At 52.8% G+C, this 19,740-nt stretch overlaps 1 protein-coding gene across 1 annotated transcript in view; it reads right to left on the bottom strand.

The window, feature by feature from the left end:
- The window catches only part of GPR107 (G protein-coupled receptor 107), a 49,001-nt gene that overhangs the window by 17,056 nt on the left and 12,205 nt on the right, over window positions 1–19,740 (bottom strand). Inside the window, exons 2-10 of the mRNA XM_045845951.1 lie at window positions 13,979–14,101; window positions 13,614–13,664; window positions 13,291–13,370; window positions 12,160–12,299; window positions 10,364–10,401; window positions 8,792–8,848; window positions 5,245–5,355; window positions 4,780–4,913; window positions 1,362–1,437 (exon numbers count right to left, since the gene is read on the bottom strand). Of these exons, the coding sequence (XP_045701907.1) occupies window positions 1,362–1,437; window positions 4,780–4,913; window positions 5,245–5,355; window positions 8,792–8,848; window positions 10,364–10,401; window positions 12,160–12,299; window positions 13,291–13,370; window positions 13,614–13,664; window positions 13,979–14,101 (810 nt within the window). The remainder of the gene's footprint in view (window positions 1–1,361; window positions 1,438–4,779; window positions 4,914–5,244; window positions 5,356–8,791; window positions 8,849–10,363; window positions 10,402–12,159; window positions 12,300–13,290; window positions 13,371–13,613; window positions 13,665–13,978; window positions 14,102–19,740) is intronic.

Here is a 19,740-nt window from a genome sequence, read left to right as displayed (position 1 = left end):
TGACGGCCGAGTGCCAGGTCGCGACGAAGCGTGGGAGTGTGCTAACGAGGTCGGTCGGCGTGGGGAACCTGGCGTGGGTTTCGTGTCCCAACGCCCAGCCCAGGCCCTGTCCCGAGGCTGGTGGCTCACCCTGGCAGGCGGCTGCCCGGTCTCTCCCTTCCAATCTCCCAGGCTCGAGTGCCACGGGGGCTTTCAGTGTCCGACCAAGAACTCCGTGTCTTTACCTTCCACATCCCAGTTTACGTGAGTTAGTTACTCACTCAGTTAAAAAAAAACTATGTGGCATCACCCAGCTAAAAAAACTGTTTTCTTTGAAAAATATTTGTAAATTTAGAGCTACCTGAAGCCACCAACTCATTTTAATTGGAGTGGTGAGTTTCAGCAGTGTGCCTACAACGCTTCCTGGCAGAACTAACACGGGCGATGCAGATTTCTTACATGCCTCTCATGCTTTCGCAAACGGCTGCCTCGATAGTCAAGTCACTCAAGGATCCCGTCATTCATTACCTATACGGTTCCAGAAAAACCCTTTAACTCGGATCCAAATAACAATTATCCAGCCCTGGCCCAGGAACTCAGTTGGCTGGGGCATCGTGCTGATACCCCAGGGCTGTGGGTTCGATCCCTGGTCAGGCACATACAAGAACCACCCACAAATGCACCAGTAAGTGGAACAACAAACCGATGTTCTCTCTCTCTCCCTTCCACCCTTTCCAAAACCAACCAATAAAAAATTATTTAAAAGTTATGCAAGTAATTGTCACGTCTTGCGACTGTGGCCAGAGGCATCGTTACTTTCTCGGTGACGGCACCCTGTAGCGCGGAGGGAGAGCACACGCCTGGAGACGGCGCCGGGGAGGCACGCTCTCACCGCCACGGGCCGGCTCGCGGCAGCCTGCACTGGGACTCGGCACGCGAAGGCTCCAGTTCCACTTTACGCCCCAACCCGCAAAGCATCAGTTTTCTCTCAAAGAAGCACGCTAACACTGAAGTTCAAATCAAAGGGGAACAGGAGGGAAGGGCTGGGCAGAAAAAGGAGTCCTGGAGACGCTTCAACAGGTGGCGCTCCAACCTCAGGAAGGGACCCCAACCCGCCCCACAGAAGCCAGTGTTCCCGGAGCACGCCGCCACCAGAGCGCATCTCCACCCCGAGCCGAGTCGGGGGGCTGTGATGCTTTACACCCAGGCCCGGTGCCCCCGGGTCAGAGGAGGCTTCACGGAAACAGCGCCCTTCCGCCTCCCGCCTCCCGTGGGTCCGCCCCCCTCCCCAAGCCGGCTTTTCCCGACCGCACAGGCACCGCGCAGGCACCGTGCAGGCACCGCGCAGCCTTCCACGAACGACCCCACGCACGAGCACGTACCGCGTGGAACACCAACGAGAGAGACTTGGTGAAAGGAAGGGCCGCCATCAACCAGTGAATTTTAAACACATCGTTCCTGTAGACACAGAAAGACAAGAATGAGAGAAACATTCCATTCTCCCCAAGGACAGCCGAGCCCCGGGCATGAGACTTGCCTGTGGGGCAGTAATACGATCTGGGCAAACCACAGACAGGACGCCTTGTTTTTAAAGGGCACGCGGCCAGCAGAAAGGCCTTGGATGCGTCCCGGACGCGTCCCCACCACCCAAGTCCAAGGGAGGGGGCTGGGTCACGCACCGAGGCAGGACTGACCCTGAGTCCCGGAACATGCACAGCTAACCAGGCTCCCTCCCCGGAAACCACCCAGGAGAGGCCGCGGAGCAGGAGCTGGCTGGATCCACAGCCACACGGACCCCCGGGAACGCGGAGGTGAGCAGGCCCAGTGGGAGGGGAAACGTGCGGCCTAGGACAGGCGGTTTGGAGCCGGGGGCAGGGACGGCCCCGCCCTCTTCTGCCCCCTCTGTGGCCGGAACCCGGCAGACACACCAGGCCGGGGGATGAGGCCCGCACTCAGGTACCTGTGCCCCTTTGGGCCGCTGGGCACTAAGTCCCTCTACCCTTTCCCATCTCACCCTAGCACCTAACCTAATAGGGCACACAAGACCATTGTGGAGAAAAGGGTAAAACTGTATTTAAAAAGTCCACAAAGACTTGAGTGTGAGCCACAAAAGAAAGTCATGATCTCGGGTATCAAGACATTCTGCACAGCCAGAGCAGAGAAAAATGTGGACGGTGCAGCTTCAAACAAATACATCAACAGAACAGGAATTACTATGAAAAATGGTAAGAGCAGTATCTACAGATAGTACAGTTTAAATAAAACCACATGCAACATCAACAAACATGACCAAAGAGGGCACAAGTGTCTCTCCGCAAACAGGCGTCAAACACGTCCGGGCCGGGGAGGGATGAGAGACGGACTGGGGAACGAGGGGACCGAGGGAGAGGGCCTTGCGAGAACGGTGCGGAGGGCGTGTCCTGAACGGACATGCGCTCCGTTTCCGGAGCGGCTTCCTGCCTGGCAATTTCCTGCCCCAGTGCCCAACGACTTGCAGTCAGAAAAAGGAAGTCAGGGCCAGAGTCATCTGTCACTCTGACTAGCAACGAGATTCACCCAGAGGGCAAAACCGCCCCCTGTCCTGAGTGGTGCTCACTCACGCCCCCCAGCAACCTCGACTCGCCGTCCTGGTGGGAACCTCCCCGGCCGGGGCGTGAGGTCACGGAGGGAGTGCAGGCTCCAAAGCCACACTGAACTGGCTCGAAGACTGGTTCTGCCCTGAGGACCCGCATCTCTCTAACCCTCAGTAACCTTTTCTGAAAATGGGGCAACACCTGCTTACCTCCAGGAGCTCAGAAGATTGGCTGAAATAACCAACCTCGAGCGCCTGACTCCAACACGACCAGCTGCCCTGGCTGGGGCGGCTGTGTGGACTGAGCGTGGCTCTGCCGAACGAGAGGTTGTTGGTTTGATTCCGGAGGGGGGGGGTGGGGGGCGGGGGACACATGCCCGGGGTTGCAGGATGGCATGCAGGAGGCAGCCAGTCTATGTTTCTCTCACACCTTGATGTTTCTCTCCCTCTCTTTCTCCCTCCCTCCCCTGTCTAAAAATAAATAAAATCTAAAAAACGCCCACAAAAAACCACACACACAAAAAAACGAAACAAAATGACCAGCTGCCCGAGATCCCCCCACTTGCCCAGAACTCCCCGGCCCGTGCTCCGGGGGCCCAGGGCCCAGGACAGGGAGCAGGGTGCAGAGGAGCCCCCAGGATAGTGAGGAGGCCTGGGGCCCAGCCCCAGCTCTCGGCTGCCTCTGGCTGTGGCTCTCACCTGCCCCCTCATAGCCTCAACACACCGGGGGCGAAGGCCTCTCAACCCCGCCCAGACCAAGGGGCTGTGAGCCCCTGAAACGCAGCAGCAGCCATGGAGCCAGGCCCACTCCACAACTTGAACTTGCAATGTCACACACCTGGCTGTGAGACTGGTGGGGAGGCCCCACGCGCTCGAGTCTGGTGTGCGTGCTCCACTCCAACAGGAAGTTTAAAACAGGCTTCAGGTCGGCCTCCTTTAACTGCAGGTCCGGACCTGCTGCCACCCCTTTGGTGAGAGGAGTGAGCCGGTGGCAGCGACCGTTTGTCACTGAATAAAGGGAAATCGGACACACCGAACACCTGGCCAGCGTGTGCCTCGTACGTGCGCAGCACCCTGATGTGCAGACCCCCCCCGCCCCACCCCGAGCAACCTGAAGCGCTCAGGCCCCCAGGGAGGCCGGGACACCCGTCACCATCTCGGCTCTGCAGCGCTGCAGCGCGGGGAAAAGGACCGGGCGCAAGGCAAGGCGCGCGGGTGGGGACGGTCAGCATTCACACTTGACGTCAGGTCTCGGACTATTAGTTCGCACTTTTCTAGTAACGGCAAAAGCAAAACCTTCTTTTAAAGCAAACAAACACCTTTCGTGTCCTGAATCTGCAGGGTTCTTTTATCCCATGAATGGCTGCAGGTCGTCCGGGCAAACGTGACTACGTGGGCCCTTCGCAGGCAGCGAAGGCTCTTCCCGCCCGACGGGCGTGACCACAGACGGGAGCCTGCCGCTGCTCCCCGCTGAGCACGTCCACGGCCACACAGGCCACGAGAGAGGACGGCGGTGTCAGCTTCTGCCCCAACGCTCCAGGCGAGGAGGCATTTGGGATTCTTAATTATCACGTAAATTTAAACGAATCCGTATTACAGGACATATTCACACACCATTGTCTGTTTAGTCAATGGGCTTATCCTACAACAAACACTCACACTGTCCCTGCACCGCACACTTCTGGGCGAAGAGAGACAACTGAGCACTCCCCACCCCACACACACGCGCTGGTGTGTGAGGCCAGCAGCAGGCAGGCGGCTCCGGGGAGGTTCCCCCAGCGAGCGCTCCGGGAGGTCCGCAGTGCTGCCGGCCCAGCCCGGAGCCGCGGCCTTCGGCAAGCAGCGGGCACTCACGCTCTCACCCAGGCAGCGGGCCCCGGTCCCTTGTGTCCTCCCGAGAGCGAGGCGCCCCTGACCGGGCCCCTGTGCTCACTCGCACCCCTGCACCGTGATGTCTTCGCTGCAGAAGCACCACAGCTACGCATCTTATTTTGCCTGTACACTCCTGAAACGTTTGGGTTTGCCTTTCAAACAAAGTGGTGGGACGTGAGCCAATACCAAGGCACGCGGAGCCCCTGCCCAGGGCCCCCGCGTTCCAGGGAAGACGCCCTGCGAAGAGAACGAGAGGGCCGGTGCCCACGCCTCCCGGGGCAGAGGCCAGCGGAGGGCGCGAGCCCGCCGACCCCAGCACGCTGGGGGGCTCAGGGCTCAGGGAAGCAGTACCTTACCGTCGTTTCCGAAGGATGTGAATCCAGATGGTCCCAGAAAGGAAAAAGAAGAAGGCCATAGAAATGTATAATTTAGGGAGAGGAATCTCTCCTGCCGAGAGGTAGCTGTCAGGGTTCTTCTCTATGATCTCAATCTGAAACCAACGGGAAATTAATTTTTACTTTTCAGGAACACATCGTTCCACAGCCGGCAACGTGTAACCGCAGCTGCCTGACTCAGCGGAGGAAAGCGAGCACCAGCAGGTAACAGGCCCCTTCTCCATGCTCGGCCCGGCGGTGCACACCTCCCCGTGGCTTTCTATTTTCTCGGCACGAGTCCCCCCCGCGGCGGCGCCCGTCCGCTGGCCACGCTCCTCTTCTACTCTGCCTGAGGGCCCCTAAAGCCCGCTCCTCTGGACGAAGGAGTGTCTCCCGTCTCACACAGCTGCCAGAGCTCGCGTGCGGCAGTCCCCCTACGGTACTCACATCGAGGCTGAACGAAAACTTGTCGTTCGACTGTATTTTGGGTCCAATGCATTTGTGGAAATACAGACTGTAGAGGCCTTCTTGGTCATTGGTGTTGATCTTAAAGGAAAACTGAAAGTGAAGAAGAAAAAGATTAAAGGGCACCCAAGTCCGCAGCCAGATTTTTAAGTCATAAAAAAAAATTACGAATCCTATTATGAAAAGGAGAAAAGAGAGGCTACTTAAAAAAAAAACAAATTCTCGCCCTGGCTGGTGTGGCTCAGTGGACTATTGGCCTGTGCACCAAAGGGTCGCCAGTTCGAGTCCCAGTCAGGGCACACGCCTGGGTTGTGGGCCAGGTCCCCAGTTGGGGGTGCGTGGGAGGCAACCACACACTGATATTTCTCTCCTTCTCTTTCTCCCTCTCTTCCCCTTCCTCTGAAAATAAATAAATAAAATCTTTAAAAAAAAATCAAATTCTCCCAGAGCAGAGTTTAAACAGACGCCCTCTTCTTCAAGGATTCCCTCCCAATGTTCAGTTACAGCAACTTTCACGCTAACAGCGAAGTTTTCAGAATTGTACAGTGAATCCCTATGTACCCGCTACCTAGATTCCACAACGAACATTCCACTATCTTGCCTCATCACATCTCTCTCCACTGGGGACGGGTTCAGCAGGAGTCTGCAGAGATAACCTTAGATGGAGCTACCTAGTTTTTGAAGCAACATATTATCTTGTGCTTTAGGTAAAAAATACTCCTGAAAAAGGAAGGGGGTTCCTTTGATACCTGACAAGGCAAACAACCAATATTCCCTCATCAAAATTACACTTGTGAGTCTAAACAATAGTAGTGGATGCTGCATTTTCTACATTCAGACATTTCCATTTTTCATATAGTGCATGTGTTCGAATGAAGTTTAATGTAGATTAAAAGACATTTACATATTAGATCACAGAAGTGACTCTCTGGTCTGGTCTAGAGAACATTTCATTATATGCCTGAAGTATGTTGTTTAGGGCTACTTATGAGGTCTGGCCTGAAGGCATCTGGCCCTGTGATGGGAGAAACAGAGACATTCCCTGAAGAAGACACAAGAGACAAGAAGCACTGCACACAGGACAGTGACGCCTCAGTCCCCTTCAAAGCAGGCACCTTGGGACCTCATACAGCTCTCCCAGTCGCCGTCAGCTGCCCCGTCGTATTTTCCTGAATCTCAGCAACAGTCTGGAATATCTTCCCTTTCAAAGGTGGTTTTAGTTTCGGGAAAACCAGAAGTCGCAGGGCGCCAACTCTGGGCTGTAGGGGGGCTGAGTCACCTGGGTGATCTCATGTTCCACCAAAAAACTGCACGAGCCGTGATGCATGAGCGGGCGTGTTGTCATGATGACGCTGCCAGTCACCAGCTGCCCACAGCTGCGGCCCCTGAATCATCCAAATAGTTTCCGTGGAGGATGTTCAAGCTTAGAGCAAAATCTGATGCAGGCTTGTTGCTCTGCTCACTCCGTCTTTCTGGATGGGACGGCCACACAGTGCACCTGCTCACTGAATGGCATCCGCCGCCCCCGCTGACTAGTGCAGTGAAGTCATCGTTGTTCACGCATGCCCATTCCAGTCCCCTCGCCTTGGCTGCCAGGTTACGTCGATGTCACGCAAACCATTCCCATTGTATTAACAATGGCTGGACTTTTTCCGGACAGACCTGATATGCAGGCGGTGAACTACAGAGGAAGGCAAGGACAGAACTCTAACATTCTTCACGGTCAGGGTTACTCTGGAGCTGGAAAGGGACATGAGAGACACGCGGAGTTCCTGGGGCGCCGGCACTGTGCCCTCTCTTGCTGCAGGTGCTGGTTACAGAGTGATCCCTGGCGACTGTTTGTACCCCACGGAGGCTCGGACGCTCTTCCGTGTTTACCACACTTTGTCATTTAAAAGGGCAGGAGGTTGGAGGGAAAGAGACTTCTGACAAGGAGATGAAAATAAGAGGCCAAGACTATTTGGGTTGAAATTATTAATCTGTTAAACCGTGTCCCAAACGCATCCTTGTAAACACGAGACGTGTGTTTTAGTCCACACAAGGTAGCCAGAAGATGTTTCTAAACAAATTAGTAACTTTTACTTCTCAAAGTAAGACTCACATGAATTTTCTAAGGAATACTTAAAAAAAAAAATCTAATAGAATCATTAAGGAGATCAGAGTAGGCACCTGACCCCCAAAGAGAAAGCAACAATAAAAATGAAAATTTGGGGGTTGGAATAAGCTCTGCCAGCCACTTTCCCGCTTTGGGGCTAAGGATCGCCCCGGTCCCGAGGACGGAGCAGACAGGCTCAGGGTGACCGCACCGTCCAAGACGGGGGGGACACCGGGCGGCAGAACAGCAGGCGTCACATACGGGCCGCTTCCCGAGGGCCTGTCCCTGCACCCCAAGGGCCCCGTGAACTCGCCATTTCACCCCATCAGTGCGCACGCTGCTCTCCCCTGGACACTCACCCTGACGCAAAGCGTGTAACTGACGAACGTACACATCCTGTAATGCTTTCCTTTGTGATTATTTGTTGAAAGGCTTTTAAAAATAACATTCAGAACACTTACTAACAAGCATTTTAAAGTGAGGGAAAAAAGAAAAGTACCTTCACATTTTCTTAAGGAGGCAGTAAAGCAAAGTGGCTAAGCACATGGGCCGTGGAGTCAGAACCACCTGGGCCTGAGTCCTCCTGTTAGGTGAGTTACTCAACCCGAGCCTCAGTTTCCCCATCTGTACAAGGGGAACAGTAACAGTACCCACTTCACAGAGTTGCTGGGAGGAAGGACCGAGATGACGGCGACATACTCCGCACAGTGCCTGGCACCCATGCGTTCATCTCCGTGATTACTGATGGAGAGCCGACCGCCCGCCAGGCCCGGGTTACGAATTTCATGTACATCCGTGGTAAACTGGAAAACATCCCTGCCCTTATGGTTACCTTCGAAAGGGAGAGGCTGACGATCAGCATAACAAGTAACAACAGGGACAGGCCACTTCCGAAGTGAGGTGAGTTGTCCAAGGTCGCCGGCCAGCAAACGGGTGCTGGGGCCCAGTCCGATGTCCCACCCCACGCACAGGCTGTGGTGCCATCACGCTCCCGTGCAGCTGATAGTGATGACCACTGGGCAGGTCACTCGGGGACTCCGAGTCTCAGGGAGCTCATCAGAAATCACAGCACCCCCGAGTGACTGCCCACGGCCCCATCAGGCACAGCGGCCCGTGCCCCTGGGGCGCACTGAACGGGGGGCTGCGCAGGGTCGGAGAGGCAGAGCGGTGGGGACAGCCAGGGCGGGCCGGGCGCGGACCTGGGCCTCGTCGCTTGTACTGGACACTCACGCAGTTATTCTCACAGGTGCACGATCTGATACGTGGTGAGTGAGAACACCCTCCTTGTAGGTTCGTTACAGAGAGAGCTACTGTATTTAAGCGACAGATACACACCATGCCTAAATTATCCCTAAATTCAAAATTCCTTTAAAAATTCACCTTTCACACGGTAGAGATAAATTCTGCAAAATTTTACTCAAAGAAGATACATACCTGAAATGAAACTGCTCCATCTTTATTATGAACAGAAAAAGATTTCTCTTCCATCACCTAAAAAGACATTAACAGTCTGTTTTAGGACACTGGCAGAAAAAGTAAGCTAATAAATATAAAGCCTTGAAAGTTCCCTGAGCCCTGGCAGGTGTGGCTCAGTGCACTGAGCGCTGGCCTGCAAACGGAAAGGTCGTCAGTTCAACTCCCAGTCAGGGCACCCGCCTGGGCTGCGGGCCAGGTTCCCAACTGGGGGCCTGCAAGAGGCAGATGATCGGCGTGTCTCTCCTCTCTTTCTCCTTCCCTTCCCCCCTCTCTGAAAATAAATAAATATTTTTAAAAATTTATAAAACTAATCTACAGTGACAGATCAGTGCTTTCTTGGGGACAGGAGTGTGACAACGGAACAAGAGAAACTTTTTTGGCGATGGACATGTTGACTATCTTGACTGTGGTGGCACCTTCACAGGCGTTAGACAAAATTTATCAGGTTGCCATTTCGTTTTATTTTTAAGATTTATTTATTCATTTATTTAATTTTTAGGGACAGAAACATCAACATCAGAGAGAAACATCAATCGACTGCCTCTCATGCGTGCCCCGACCAGGACCGGACCCGCAACCCAGCCATGTGCCCTGACCAGGAATCGAACTGGCGACCTTTCTCTTTGTGGGACAACACCCAACCAACACCCAGCCACACGGGTCAGAGCTCAAATTGCCACTTTAAAGATAGCAGTCCCCTCCTTCCTTGCAGGGGATACTTTCCAAGGCCCCCAGTGGATACCTGAAACCGCAGGTAGTACCGAACCTGTACACACTAGGTCCGCGTGTCTTCCTGTACGCCCATACCTGTGTATGGTCACGTTTCATTTATAAACTGGGCAGTTCCACAGACAGAAGATTCTTTCTTACCGTCGATCTCGGCAACGTCACTACACCATCTTTGTTCTCTCCTTACTAAGCTGAGAATGTCCACCTTTTCACACGAAGGAAGCCTCTCTCTGGTGTGCCCGCGTTGCCGGCACCCCTACTCTGCACTCTGCAGCCGTCGTTACGTAAATGAGGGTGCCCTGAACACGAGGCTGCGACACTGTGACGGCTGAGTTCATCACCGAGACGACAGCTCCGCAACCAAGCGGCATGGACAGCTCGTTCTCTGCTGCCTAGGGGCCTGCTCTCCGCCCCCAAACACGTGCCTGTCACGGCAAGCCGGCCAGTGCCCAGCCCCTGCCACCCTCATGTCCACTTCCGGCCTTCGCTTACAACAGTCCTCAGCCCCTTCCTCCTCCTCCTCCCCAAACACACCACCACAGCCCCGGCCCTCGGGACCCTCCAGGGGCTCACCCCCTCCTCCGCCCACTGTCACATAAGGGCTACCGAACTCGGCACCCAATGTGACTCCGAAATCGTGTCAGTGTGCCGACATCAGCGCCCCAAGCAGCAGGCAGCCCCCTGCAGGTGAGTGCGTATGCGTATGTGCCTGCGAATGCGCACACACAGAAACACATTTGTTCGCGCACACCTATACACGCGTACCCAGAAAGCTGAGCACGGGCGGGTGTTAATTCTTACCTTTGAATTCACTGTGCTCCTTTTAGACTTCCCGCTCTCTGGAAGCAGAAACGTGGAAAAGGCATTATATTACATTATCATTTTATGAGACTCTAGCTTGTTTAATATCAAATAATTCAAACAAAAAAGGTGAAACCATATGCTATCTTATGCACGGCCCTCTCTTTTTTTTTAAAGATTTTAATTTATTTTTAGAGAGAGGGGAAGGGAGGGAGAGAGGGAGAGAAACATCGATGTGTGAGAAATTCACAACTGGTTGCCTTTCACGTGCCCCCAACTGGAGTCCTGGCCCGCAACCCAGGCACCTGCCCTGACCAGGAATCAAACCAGCAGCCTTCTAGTTCACAGGCCAGCGCTCAATACACTGAGCCACACCAGCCAAGGAATGCACAGCCATCTCTTTAGATCCCAAAATAATGCCTAAGCTGCAAAAGCTGCAAACCAAAATTTATAATATTATAAATATGATCTGATGATAATATTCAGTGCCAATCAGGAACTCATCTCCAAATAATCTGGCATTATGTTATTGCCAGAGATGCCACATGGAGTGAACGTTCCTGATTTTCAAAGTAATTATGCTTGAAAAGAGATCACTGTTTAAAATAAACATATGTGAGATTTGTTTACACACATGGGAAAAATAATTTGCAAATAATATTAGCAGAAAGCACACATTTTTTCCTATAGTGAGAAGAGTTAAGATTGCCAACGCCTTCTTTCACGGGGCAGAGAGGGCCTGTGGGCCCTGCGTTTACTTAAGATGCTCCCCACGAGGAAAACAGGACCTCAAACTCCCTGCAGGAAGGGGAGTGCCAGAGGAAAAAGAAGGAAGACCTTCTGTTTCCGGGCCAGGAAACAGCCACCGGGCGCGAGGGGTGGGGGGAGGAGACGGCGCACAGGCCCCACGCCACTGCGCAGACGCGTGCTTCTCTGTCTGTGTCTGTACCTCGGGTGCCAGTTCGACAAACTGGAAACATGTGTCAATGATACAATAAACACGACATCATCTTTGAAGAACTCATACAGACTGTCAGACAAACCTGACAGCTAGTAAAAGAGGTGATGAATACAAATTGCTTAATGAGCATAGGGAGAAGAAGTACAGCCCAGTAATAACAGTGAGTACAAAAACAAGAATACCTTTTCTTGCCTCTCACTTGAACACACGCGCGTGTGCACACCCTCCCAGTCCTGGCTAGGACAGGGTCCTATGGGCACGGTTCCCACACATTGGCTGACAGCAGCATAGAAAACCACACGCCTCATTCGGGAAGGAACTGAAAATGCGTATCAATATTCTCAAAATATTCAGATCCTTTGAACCAGACACGCCAACTCATCCTAAAAAAGTTCTACACATGAAATAAGTTCTAAGTACAAATAAGTCCCATGCAGCAGTACTTATAAGCATCAATGAAGAGATGTTTCCGTAAAGGGAAAGGTTGAGCAAATTACACTGTCCACTGAAAGGGATATCTGATCAGTATAAAGTATCTTCAATGAACAGGATGCTTGTAACAGTAAATGTGACTGAATTTCAGAAATCGAATGCTCTGGACTTAAGAAACAAGCTGAGATAAACACATCCACTACTCCAGTTTTAACACTGGGGGTAAGGAGAAATGACTGTACTTTCTCCACCTTCTCCATATTTTCCACATTTTTCTTTAATGATTACCTATTTCGGCATAAAACAATGCAAAGATCATGTTTGTTTCTACCCGGGGACAAGGGAGGACCCACAAAGCCAGGCAGTGAACAAGGCGCTGGTTCCCTCCTCAAGTTTAGTTTACCTTGTGTTCTCTCGGCCTGGCTGCCCGCGGAAACGGGGCCGCCTCCAGCCTCCGGGCCCCGGCCAAGGGCGTTCTCATCCTTGCCGAAGACGATCTTCGGTAACTGGATTCCCGCTTCTGGCGGGGATTTTAATTTCACTCTGTATTTCAAAACAGAGAGGAGGAAGCCAGTTCAAGGTAACGCTATGGCCATGCAAGCGTGGTAGGCGCGGCCCCGCCTCGCGCCCTGGATTCGCTGTCTCCCGCAGCCCTGGGGGGCCGAGCTGTCCCCGGCGCTGCCGGTGCTGCACGGAGGCTGACGGGGAGGCTGACAGGGAGGCTCGGAGCCTTGCCCCAACTAAGCAGCCGGCCCGTGAGTGTCTGGGCGAGGACCCAGGCCCCAGGCAATCTCACTCGAGGGCTGAGGGTCTCGGTAACCCCGCAGTTCTGACGTAAATGCTTCCCCACTAAGTTCCCTGTGATGTGCCCAACAAACCGTGCACACAGGAGAGGGAATGAGGGGTACACACAACAAGATGTCAGAGCGCGTTGGGGGGACACGCGGCGGCGGGGGCAGCGGGGACGACCAGCAGCCTGCCTACCGTGCCCCCCCACCCTCAGCAGGCCCCGCTGCTGCTCACCCTGCCCGCCTGCCCCAGCGGCGGCGGGGAGTCCCTGAGCCCGAGAGGACACGTGCCCGAAGCCGGCACCATCGGGCCGAAAGGAAGCACTTCTGGCCCTGCCAGGGGAGAGGCTTCCTGTCCTCCCCTTAGCTCGATGCGAGTGAGAACTCACTGCACTGCACACGCCGCACTGCGGCACGCCGTCTGCCTTCGCCCACAAGCTCCCCTCGCGGGAAACGCTGTCCCCGGTCTCATTCACCGGGGAGGCCTCCTCACCAGAAGCTGGGCTGGGCTGGGCTGACAGTCCCCTGCCGCCTCCCCCGCCCCCCGCAGCGTGCTGGGCTCTCTGCCCCACCCCTCTACCTCGCTGTGGCCCCCGGGTGGCTGTCCTGTCTCCCTCGTCCGGTTTCTCATCTCCGGCACCGGCACGGCACCGGCACATAGGAGACCCTCGGTGCACGCGGGCTTAACGACCACGCCCCCCAAGTTCACGCCGGGATCGAACTGAAGGAATATCAGCATTACTTACTCACTTCTGGAGATGTTTAGGATTAGAAGGGGAACAGAGACGGACTGTTTCCTTAAAATACAGTAATTCACTTCTTCATCCTAAGAAAGGAGGACCCAATTATCCATCGCCCCACTCATTCACACCAGAACGAGAAAAAGTTTGCGAGCACGAGGCAAACCAGCGACCCAGCCCCCACTGCAAAGGACTCAGCCGCGCGCATCTGAAGCCTGGAGGTCCAGGTGGCCACCACCTCGAGGGAACGGCAGGACAGAAGCGGAGTGTCCCACCCCGTGACCTGAGCTCCACGCAGGGGAGCGCGCGGGGCCACATCCGATGCTCACCAGGTAAGAAGAAAATCCATCATTCTTCGTGCGGTCCAGGCTGAACCCGACCTGAGAGGCGTGCAACAGACAGTAAGTGCCCGCACGGGGGCCTGGCGCCCAGCCCTCCCTTCCTCCCTCCCTCCTGCACGCGGAGAGGGGGCTCCTCTCGGGGCCTGGCCCCTCCCCGTGTTCTTAGCGTTCACTTCATGAGAAGGGCCATTAATTACTGAAGTTATTCAGTAATCACACTTCAGGGGTGGAAAATAAAGAAAACTGCCTGCTGCCTGTTCACTCGCTTTATTCTCTCCGTGTCTCCGGACGCAGCAGCGCGGCCGCCCAAGGAGCAGAGAAGGCGAAGCCCCGGCGCCCTGGGAGGCACTCACCATGAGGTCCTTGTCGGCGGCCCCCTCGGGCTCCCTCACCGACAGGCTGCTGACATTGACCGTCATGTACCCGTCCTTGAAGAACCCGAAGGTGTTCAGATGAACCTTGTGCCTCACGTCGTCCTAAAGAGATTTAAGGTGGCGGAATTAGTAATAGGGAGACGTTAACTTGATCACTTAAACTACTCATTTGCCTGGAAAACCACGGTGTCTAGGTTCCTGCTAGCCAGCCAGCGTTTCCGTGCGCTCAGGAAAACACACGGCTGCGGCGCCTCACCTTGTTTCAGGGCTGGAGGTGACTCGCCAGAAGCTCACAAGCTATCGACGGTTTTGACATAATAAGATGTCATGCATTCGGATGCATTTCTAACGGTCCAGGCGCAATGGTCAGCTGGAATGTGAATTCCAGGGTGGGAGGAACAATGCTTTAGTCATCCTCGCCTCCCTGCTGCCAGCACAAGGCCTGGCGCCCAGCAGGCCCTCAACATCATCACCGAGAGTGGGGGGAGAGCAGCCGAGGCTGCTCTGAGAACCCTCTCACTGACATACACCTTCCTACGAGTCGTGTGCCACCAGCCCCTCCCCCTGCAGGATGATGAAGGGTGCATGCACGCACACGACTTTTCTAACCTGTAATTCGTTGTTTTTTTTTAAACACAGGCTCATTTGCATCTGAAAATGATGTTACATATGATGTGTTTCCAGAAACAAAGCCTTATGCAAAAGGAATGCCAGATACCAGCCAGGTGGAGACGGGACCTTTAGGGCACAGGATAATCCTGAGGTTTGTTGAAGCTGAACCACACGGGCAGAGGCCTGTCACACCTGCCTGAAACTGTCTCAGAGGGTGACTCCAACCCCAACTAAGGCGGTACATTTTTTAAAAAGATTTTATTTATTCGTTTTTAGAGAGAGGGAAAGGGAGGGAGAAAGAGAGGGAATGAAACATCGGTCGTTTGTCTCTCGTCCACGCCCTGGCCAGGGACCGAACCCGCAACGCAGGCGTGTGCCCTGACTGGACATCGAGCCAGTGATCTTTTGCTTTGTGGGATGACGCCCAACCAACTGAGCCACGCGGGTCAGGGTTAGGTTAATAAATATTAAGGCTGATCCAGGCTAGCTGGAACTTGAAGCAAACACAACAGTCAGGAAGGCCTATGGAGGAGCTAGGGCTCATGCGGACGCTCTCACACCTTAGCGATCGCGAGAATCCTGCTGGAAGAGCTCCCTGTTCACAACAAAGCTCTTAACTTCCTCTTCCCTTCTGTCCGTGCCCCTCCGTCCCGGCACACGGGCCCGAGTGGGCATGTGGCTCGCTGTGCCTGCATGCACTGGGTGGCAATCCTTTCTTTCTCCCCGAATAAATCCTTTCTGGTGACAAAACACCTAGTTGAGGCCCTGACTGGAGAGCCGCAGCCGTCAAGGCTTTCTTAAGATGAATCTGAGGAACTACTAGGGCCCCATCTTCCTGACTGGTGCCTTCTCAATCCACAGCCTTTCCTCATTCCTAACGGTGATGCTTCGAGTTTTGGCCTCTCGAAGCACGGGGCAAATGGACTTTGGACAGGTAGCAGTATTAGTGAATACTTCTAAAATTGAAGTGCCACAAAGAAAGTCACGAGTTTCACGTTGAGAATTATTTGCCCAGTTCAGAACACTTTTGATCAGTGTGCAATAAGCTAACAGTTACTAACAGCTCCTAAATGCAAGGCACTACGCTAAGCACTTTTCTAAAACTTACATTTGGTTCTTCCTCAAATTCACATAGTCATTTTTGCCAGTGTTTCTGTTTCTTGCTCATATTCTTAAATTCCATTCTTTGTCTCTTTTGATTTTAAATATAGCTTTTTTTCTTTTACGGTATATTGAGGTACTCTGAGGCCTAATTCTGTTCTTTGTCATCTCTGCCGCTGTTCACAGCACGTTGCTTCTGTGTGTGAGTGGTTGCTATTCACTTCTGGACGTGTCTCCGGGACGCGAGAGGTGGGCTGACCACAAACACCAAAGGCCCAGGAGGGGAGGCTATGGATCAGACAGAGCTTCAGCAGGAAAATCATCCACTGTCCTTTCCCCCAGCACATGGACAGTTAACACATGCATCTCAGGGCCACTGCACTTCTGAGCCCACTCCTGCATTCAAGGCACAGAGCCCTCTGAGAGTCCCGCGTCCTGGGCTGAGGGGGGGCCTGGGGCTTTAGTGCCTGTTCCCCCCACCAGCTGTTCAAAATTCAAGGCCCTAGGGTCCCGGTTTCTGCAATGCTTCACGGCAGCCCTGGCTTCTGTTCTTTCACCCACTGGACTTCCAGCTCCTCCTCGCCACCGTTTCTATTTTTTTGGCCCTTGGGAATTTCCCTTATTTTCCTAGGAGCCCAGCTGTGCATCTAAAGCATGTTGGCCGGACTTGCACTTCCTGGTGGGCTGGAGCAGCTTGCAGCAAACCAGCACTGCCAGGGAGCAGTGGAAAAGCAAGCTAAGATAAAAGAAGTCATCTGCTGGAAGGCCTTAGGGAGCTGCTGGAGCAAAGAAAAGGAAAGAAAGAAAGAAAGAAAAGCTAAAGCTCACGGCCTTTCTCAGGACTGTGAGAAAGATTAACCCCTGTGGAAAATGATTTGAGTGACTGTTCTCTCAGTTCTCCCAAAGGTGTTACAAGGCTACTACCATCCTCGGTGCACAGAAGTGAAACTGATTCCACTACGTATGATGGAAGCCACAGGACACGTGGAAAATAATATCGCTGGAGCCGCTGAAAAATGAAGCCAGGGCCGCCATCCCAGAGGAACCGCCTGCAGGTCTCGCTCTTCAGAGCTCTGGACGTTAAAACTGGGCAAAACAGCCTTTGGACCAGGCCTACGGCAGCACTGTCTTCTAACCAGCTGTGTGCACAGGTAACGAGGTCATGACTACCAGGCTGAAGGTTTAAAACTTTAGAATTAGCATCCCGCCCTGGCCGGTGTGGCTCAGTGGATTGAGCATTGGCCTGCGGGCCACAAGGTTGCCAGTTCAATTCCCAGTCAAGGCACATGCCTGGGTTGTGGGCCAGATCCCCAGTTGGGGGCATGCGAGAAGCAACTGATTGCTGTTTCTCGCCCTCGCTTTCTTTCTCCTTTCCTCTCTCTCTAAAAATAAATGAATAAAATCTTAAAAAAAAAAAGAATTAGCAACCCTATGTTAGCTTGCCTGCACCTACAGAAGTGCCTTCCTTCTACTGATGTAAACGGTTCCCCTTCCCTCTGTCAAACACCCCTCGCCTTCCCCTCCTAACGGGAACACTATCTGAGTTTGTGCCTGAACCAGTGCCTCCCGAATAGCTGTTCTTTTAGATCTCAAATAAACGCTGCTGCCTCTCACTCTGGCCTTTATTTTTAGGTTAAAAGCCATCAGGGTTTAATCCTTGGGCAGAATCCCCAGATGAGAAAGGCCACAGAGAGAAAGAGGAAAATGAACACATTCCTGCCACAGTGCAATACTGTGGATCAATCTCACAGACATTCTGCGAAGCAAAACAAGCCATCTTTAACACAAGCGTAACACAGTCAAACGTGAGGGAAACAATCTATGGTGACAGGGGTCAGGACGGTGATTATTCTTGGGAAGGACGCACTGTTCCGTCACTTGGGAGAGGGGGGCCTTAAGGAGCTGCTGGAAGAGCTGGGTAGCATTCTGTTTGTTGCTGGGCGCACAGGTGTGTTTACAGAGGGACACTTTATTGTAAGAGTTGTATGCTTTAAAAAAGAGAGAGAAAAGAGCCGTATGCTTGTAAGTATTTTAGATTGTATATTGTTCTTCAACAAAGCTTGCATTTTAAAAGTATGCTATACTCTAATTTATCCAGCACTTAGATACTGTGTAGTGAAATGGAAGCCTGTTAAACAATTCTTTATACTCATTTAGTCCACCACAGTGTGTATTTTCTAGGTTCTGGGGGGAATCTATCATTTGCAACCTCACAGCAGTTATTTTTTCCATATAAACAGTACATCCCTTTATTGTTTTTCCTCACTTTTATTTTAATTTTTATTTGATTTTAGAAAGAGAGAGAGGAAGGGAAGTGGGGGAGGGAGGGAGGGAGAAAGAGAAACATCTTCGATGCTTGTGTGTGCCCTGACTGGGGATCGAATCTGCGACCTTGGCCTACTGGGGCGATCCTCCAACCAACTTCGGTCCTTGGCCAGGGCTTTGCTCGCTTTTCTGTATCATTTCACTTAATAATACGGTGCCACTAAAAACACCCTTTGAGGTGTTCCTGAGTAAGCATAAGCTCCACAACTCTGCACTGTCATCACTCACCAAGAACGGATTTCTGCACCAAGGCCTCTCTCACAACACCTAAGCCTCACTCGGCTCAGAGCGGCACCCCCCCCCGCCCCCCCAGAGGGATGATGGCCAAGTGCAGAGGGAAAATGACCACCAAGGCTGCGCGGACTGAGGTGCTGTCCCTCCCAGGAGCACACCCGTGCCTTCCCCTTCCCCCCTCTTCACCCCCCACAGTCGTGCGTCTCCTAAACCCTAAGGGTCCTCACGAGACGTGCAGCCAGGGGAGCAGTGGGCAGCGGCAACTCATCCCGGGCCAACCCCTGAGCCGGTCTCCAGGGCCCCCCTTTCTCCACCTTCTCAGAGGGACAGCGCAGTTCTGTGGGCTCACTTCTGTCCTGTAACGTTTCTGGAGAGCCCAAGCAGCCCCACCTGGGCTCCCTCCTATGGCTTCTTCTATCCTAAGTCCTTCCTTGTTCACCATCCCTGACTTTAATAAATGTACTCTCTAAAGAGAGAGAGAGAGAGAGAGAGGGAGAGGGAGAGGGAGGGAGGGAGAGACATGCAAACTACAAGTGGTAAAGCCAGGATTTCAACACAGATCTGATGTGAAAGCCATTTTCACATTACTGTCCTCTAATATGAGAAGGTATTCACAATATTAAATGCAAATGACAGTGCCCTGGCTGGTGTAGCTCAGTGGATTGAGCATGGGCCTGCACACCAAAGGGTTGCTGGTTCGATTCCCAGTCAGGGTACATGCCTGGGTTGCGGGCCAGGTCCCCAGTTGGGGACACATGAGGGGCAACCACACACTGATGTTTCTCTCCCTCTCTTTCTCCTTCTCTTACCCGCTCTCTAAATAAATAAACAAAATCTTATTAAAAATGCAAATGATATAACCTAGAAGAAATGGGCAAAATCCTAGAAACATACAATTTACCAAAACTGAATCATGAAGAAATTAGAAAGTTTGAACAGACTAATAATGACTACAGAGATTAAATCAGTGATCAAACAGTTAAGGAAAAAGTAACACCAATTTTTCTCAAACTCTTCCAAAAAAACTGAAGAGGAGGGAAACCTCCAAACTTATTTTTACAAGGCCAGCATTATCCCGGTATCAAAGCCAAAGAGGACACCACAAGAAAAGAAAATTACAGGCCAGTCTCTGATGAACAAAGATGCACAAATGCTGAACAAAATATCAGCAAACTGAACTCAACAGCACATTGAAAGCATCACACACCATGATCGAACGGGATTTATCACCGGGATGCAAGGATGGTTCAACATATGTGGGTCCGTGAGTGGGACACACCACATTAGCAAACGAACAGAGAAAACCCTGTGTCAGTAAGTGCAGAGCCCCACGCGACCAAACACAACATCCTTTCACGACACTCTCAATAGCACTGAGAAACAGGCACAGAGGCAACAACCTACCTCGGCACAACACAGGCCATGTATGGCAAGCCCACAGCTAAAATGCAACAGGGAAAAGCTGAAAG

This window comes from Phyllostomus hastatus, unplaced genomic scaffold (genome assembly GCF_019186645.2).
Source record: "Phyllostomus hastatus isolate PE091 unplaced genomic scaffold, TTU_PhHast_1.1 phas_contig_495, whole genome shotgun sequence".
Taxonomy (NCBI): Eukaryota; Metazoa; Chordata; class Mammalia; order Chiroptera; family Phyllostomidae; genus Phyllostomus; species Phyllostomus hastatus.
Note: the sequence above shows the minus strand (reverse complement) of the source record. Positions and strands in the feature narration are given on the sequence as shown.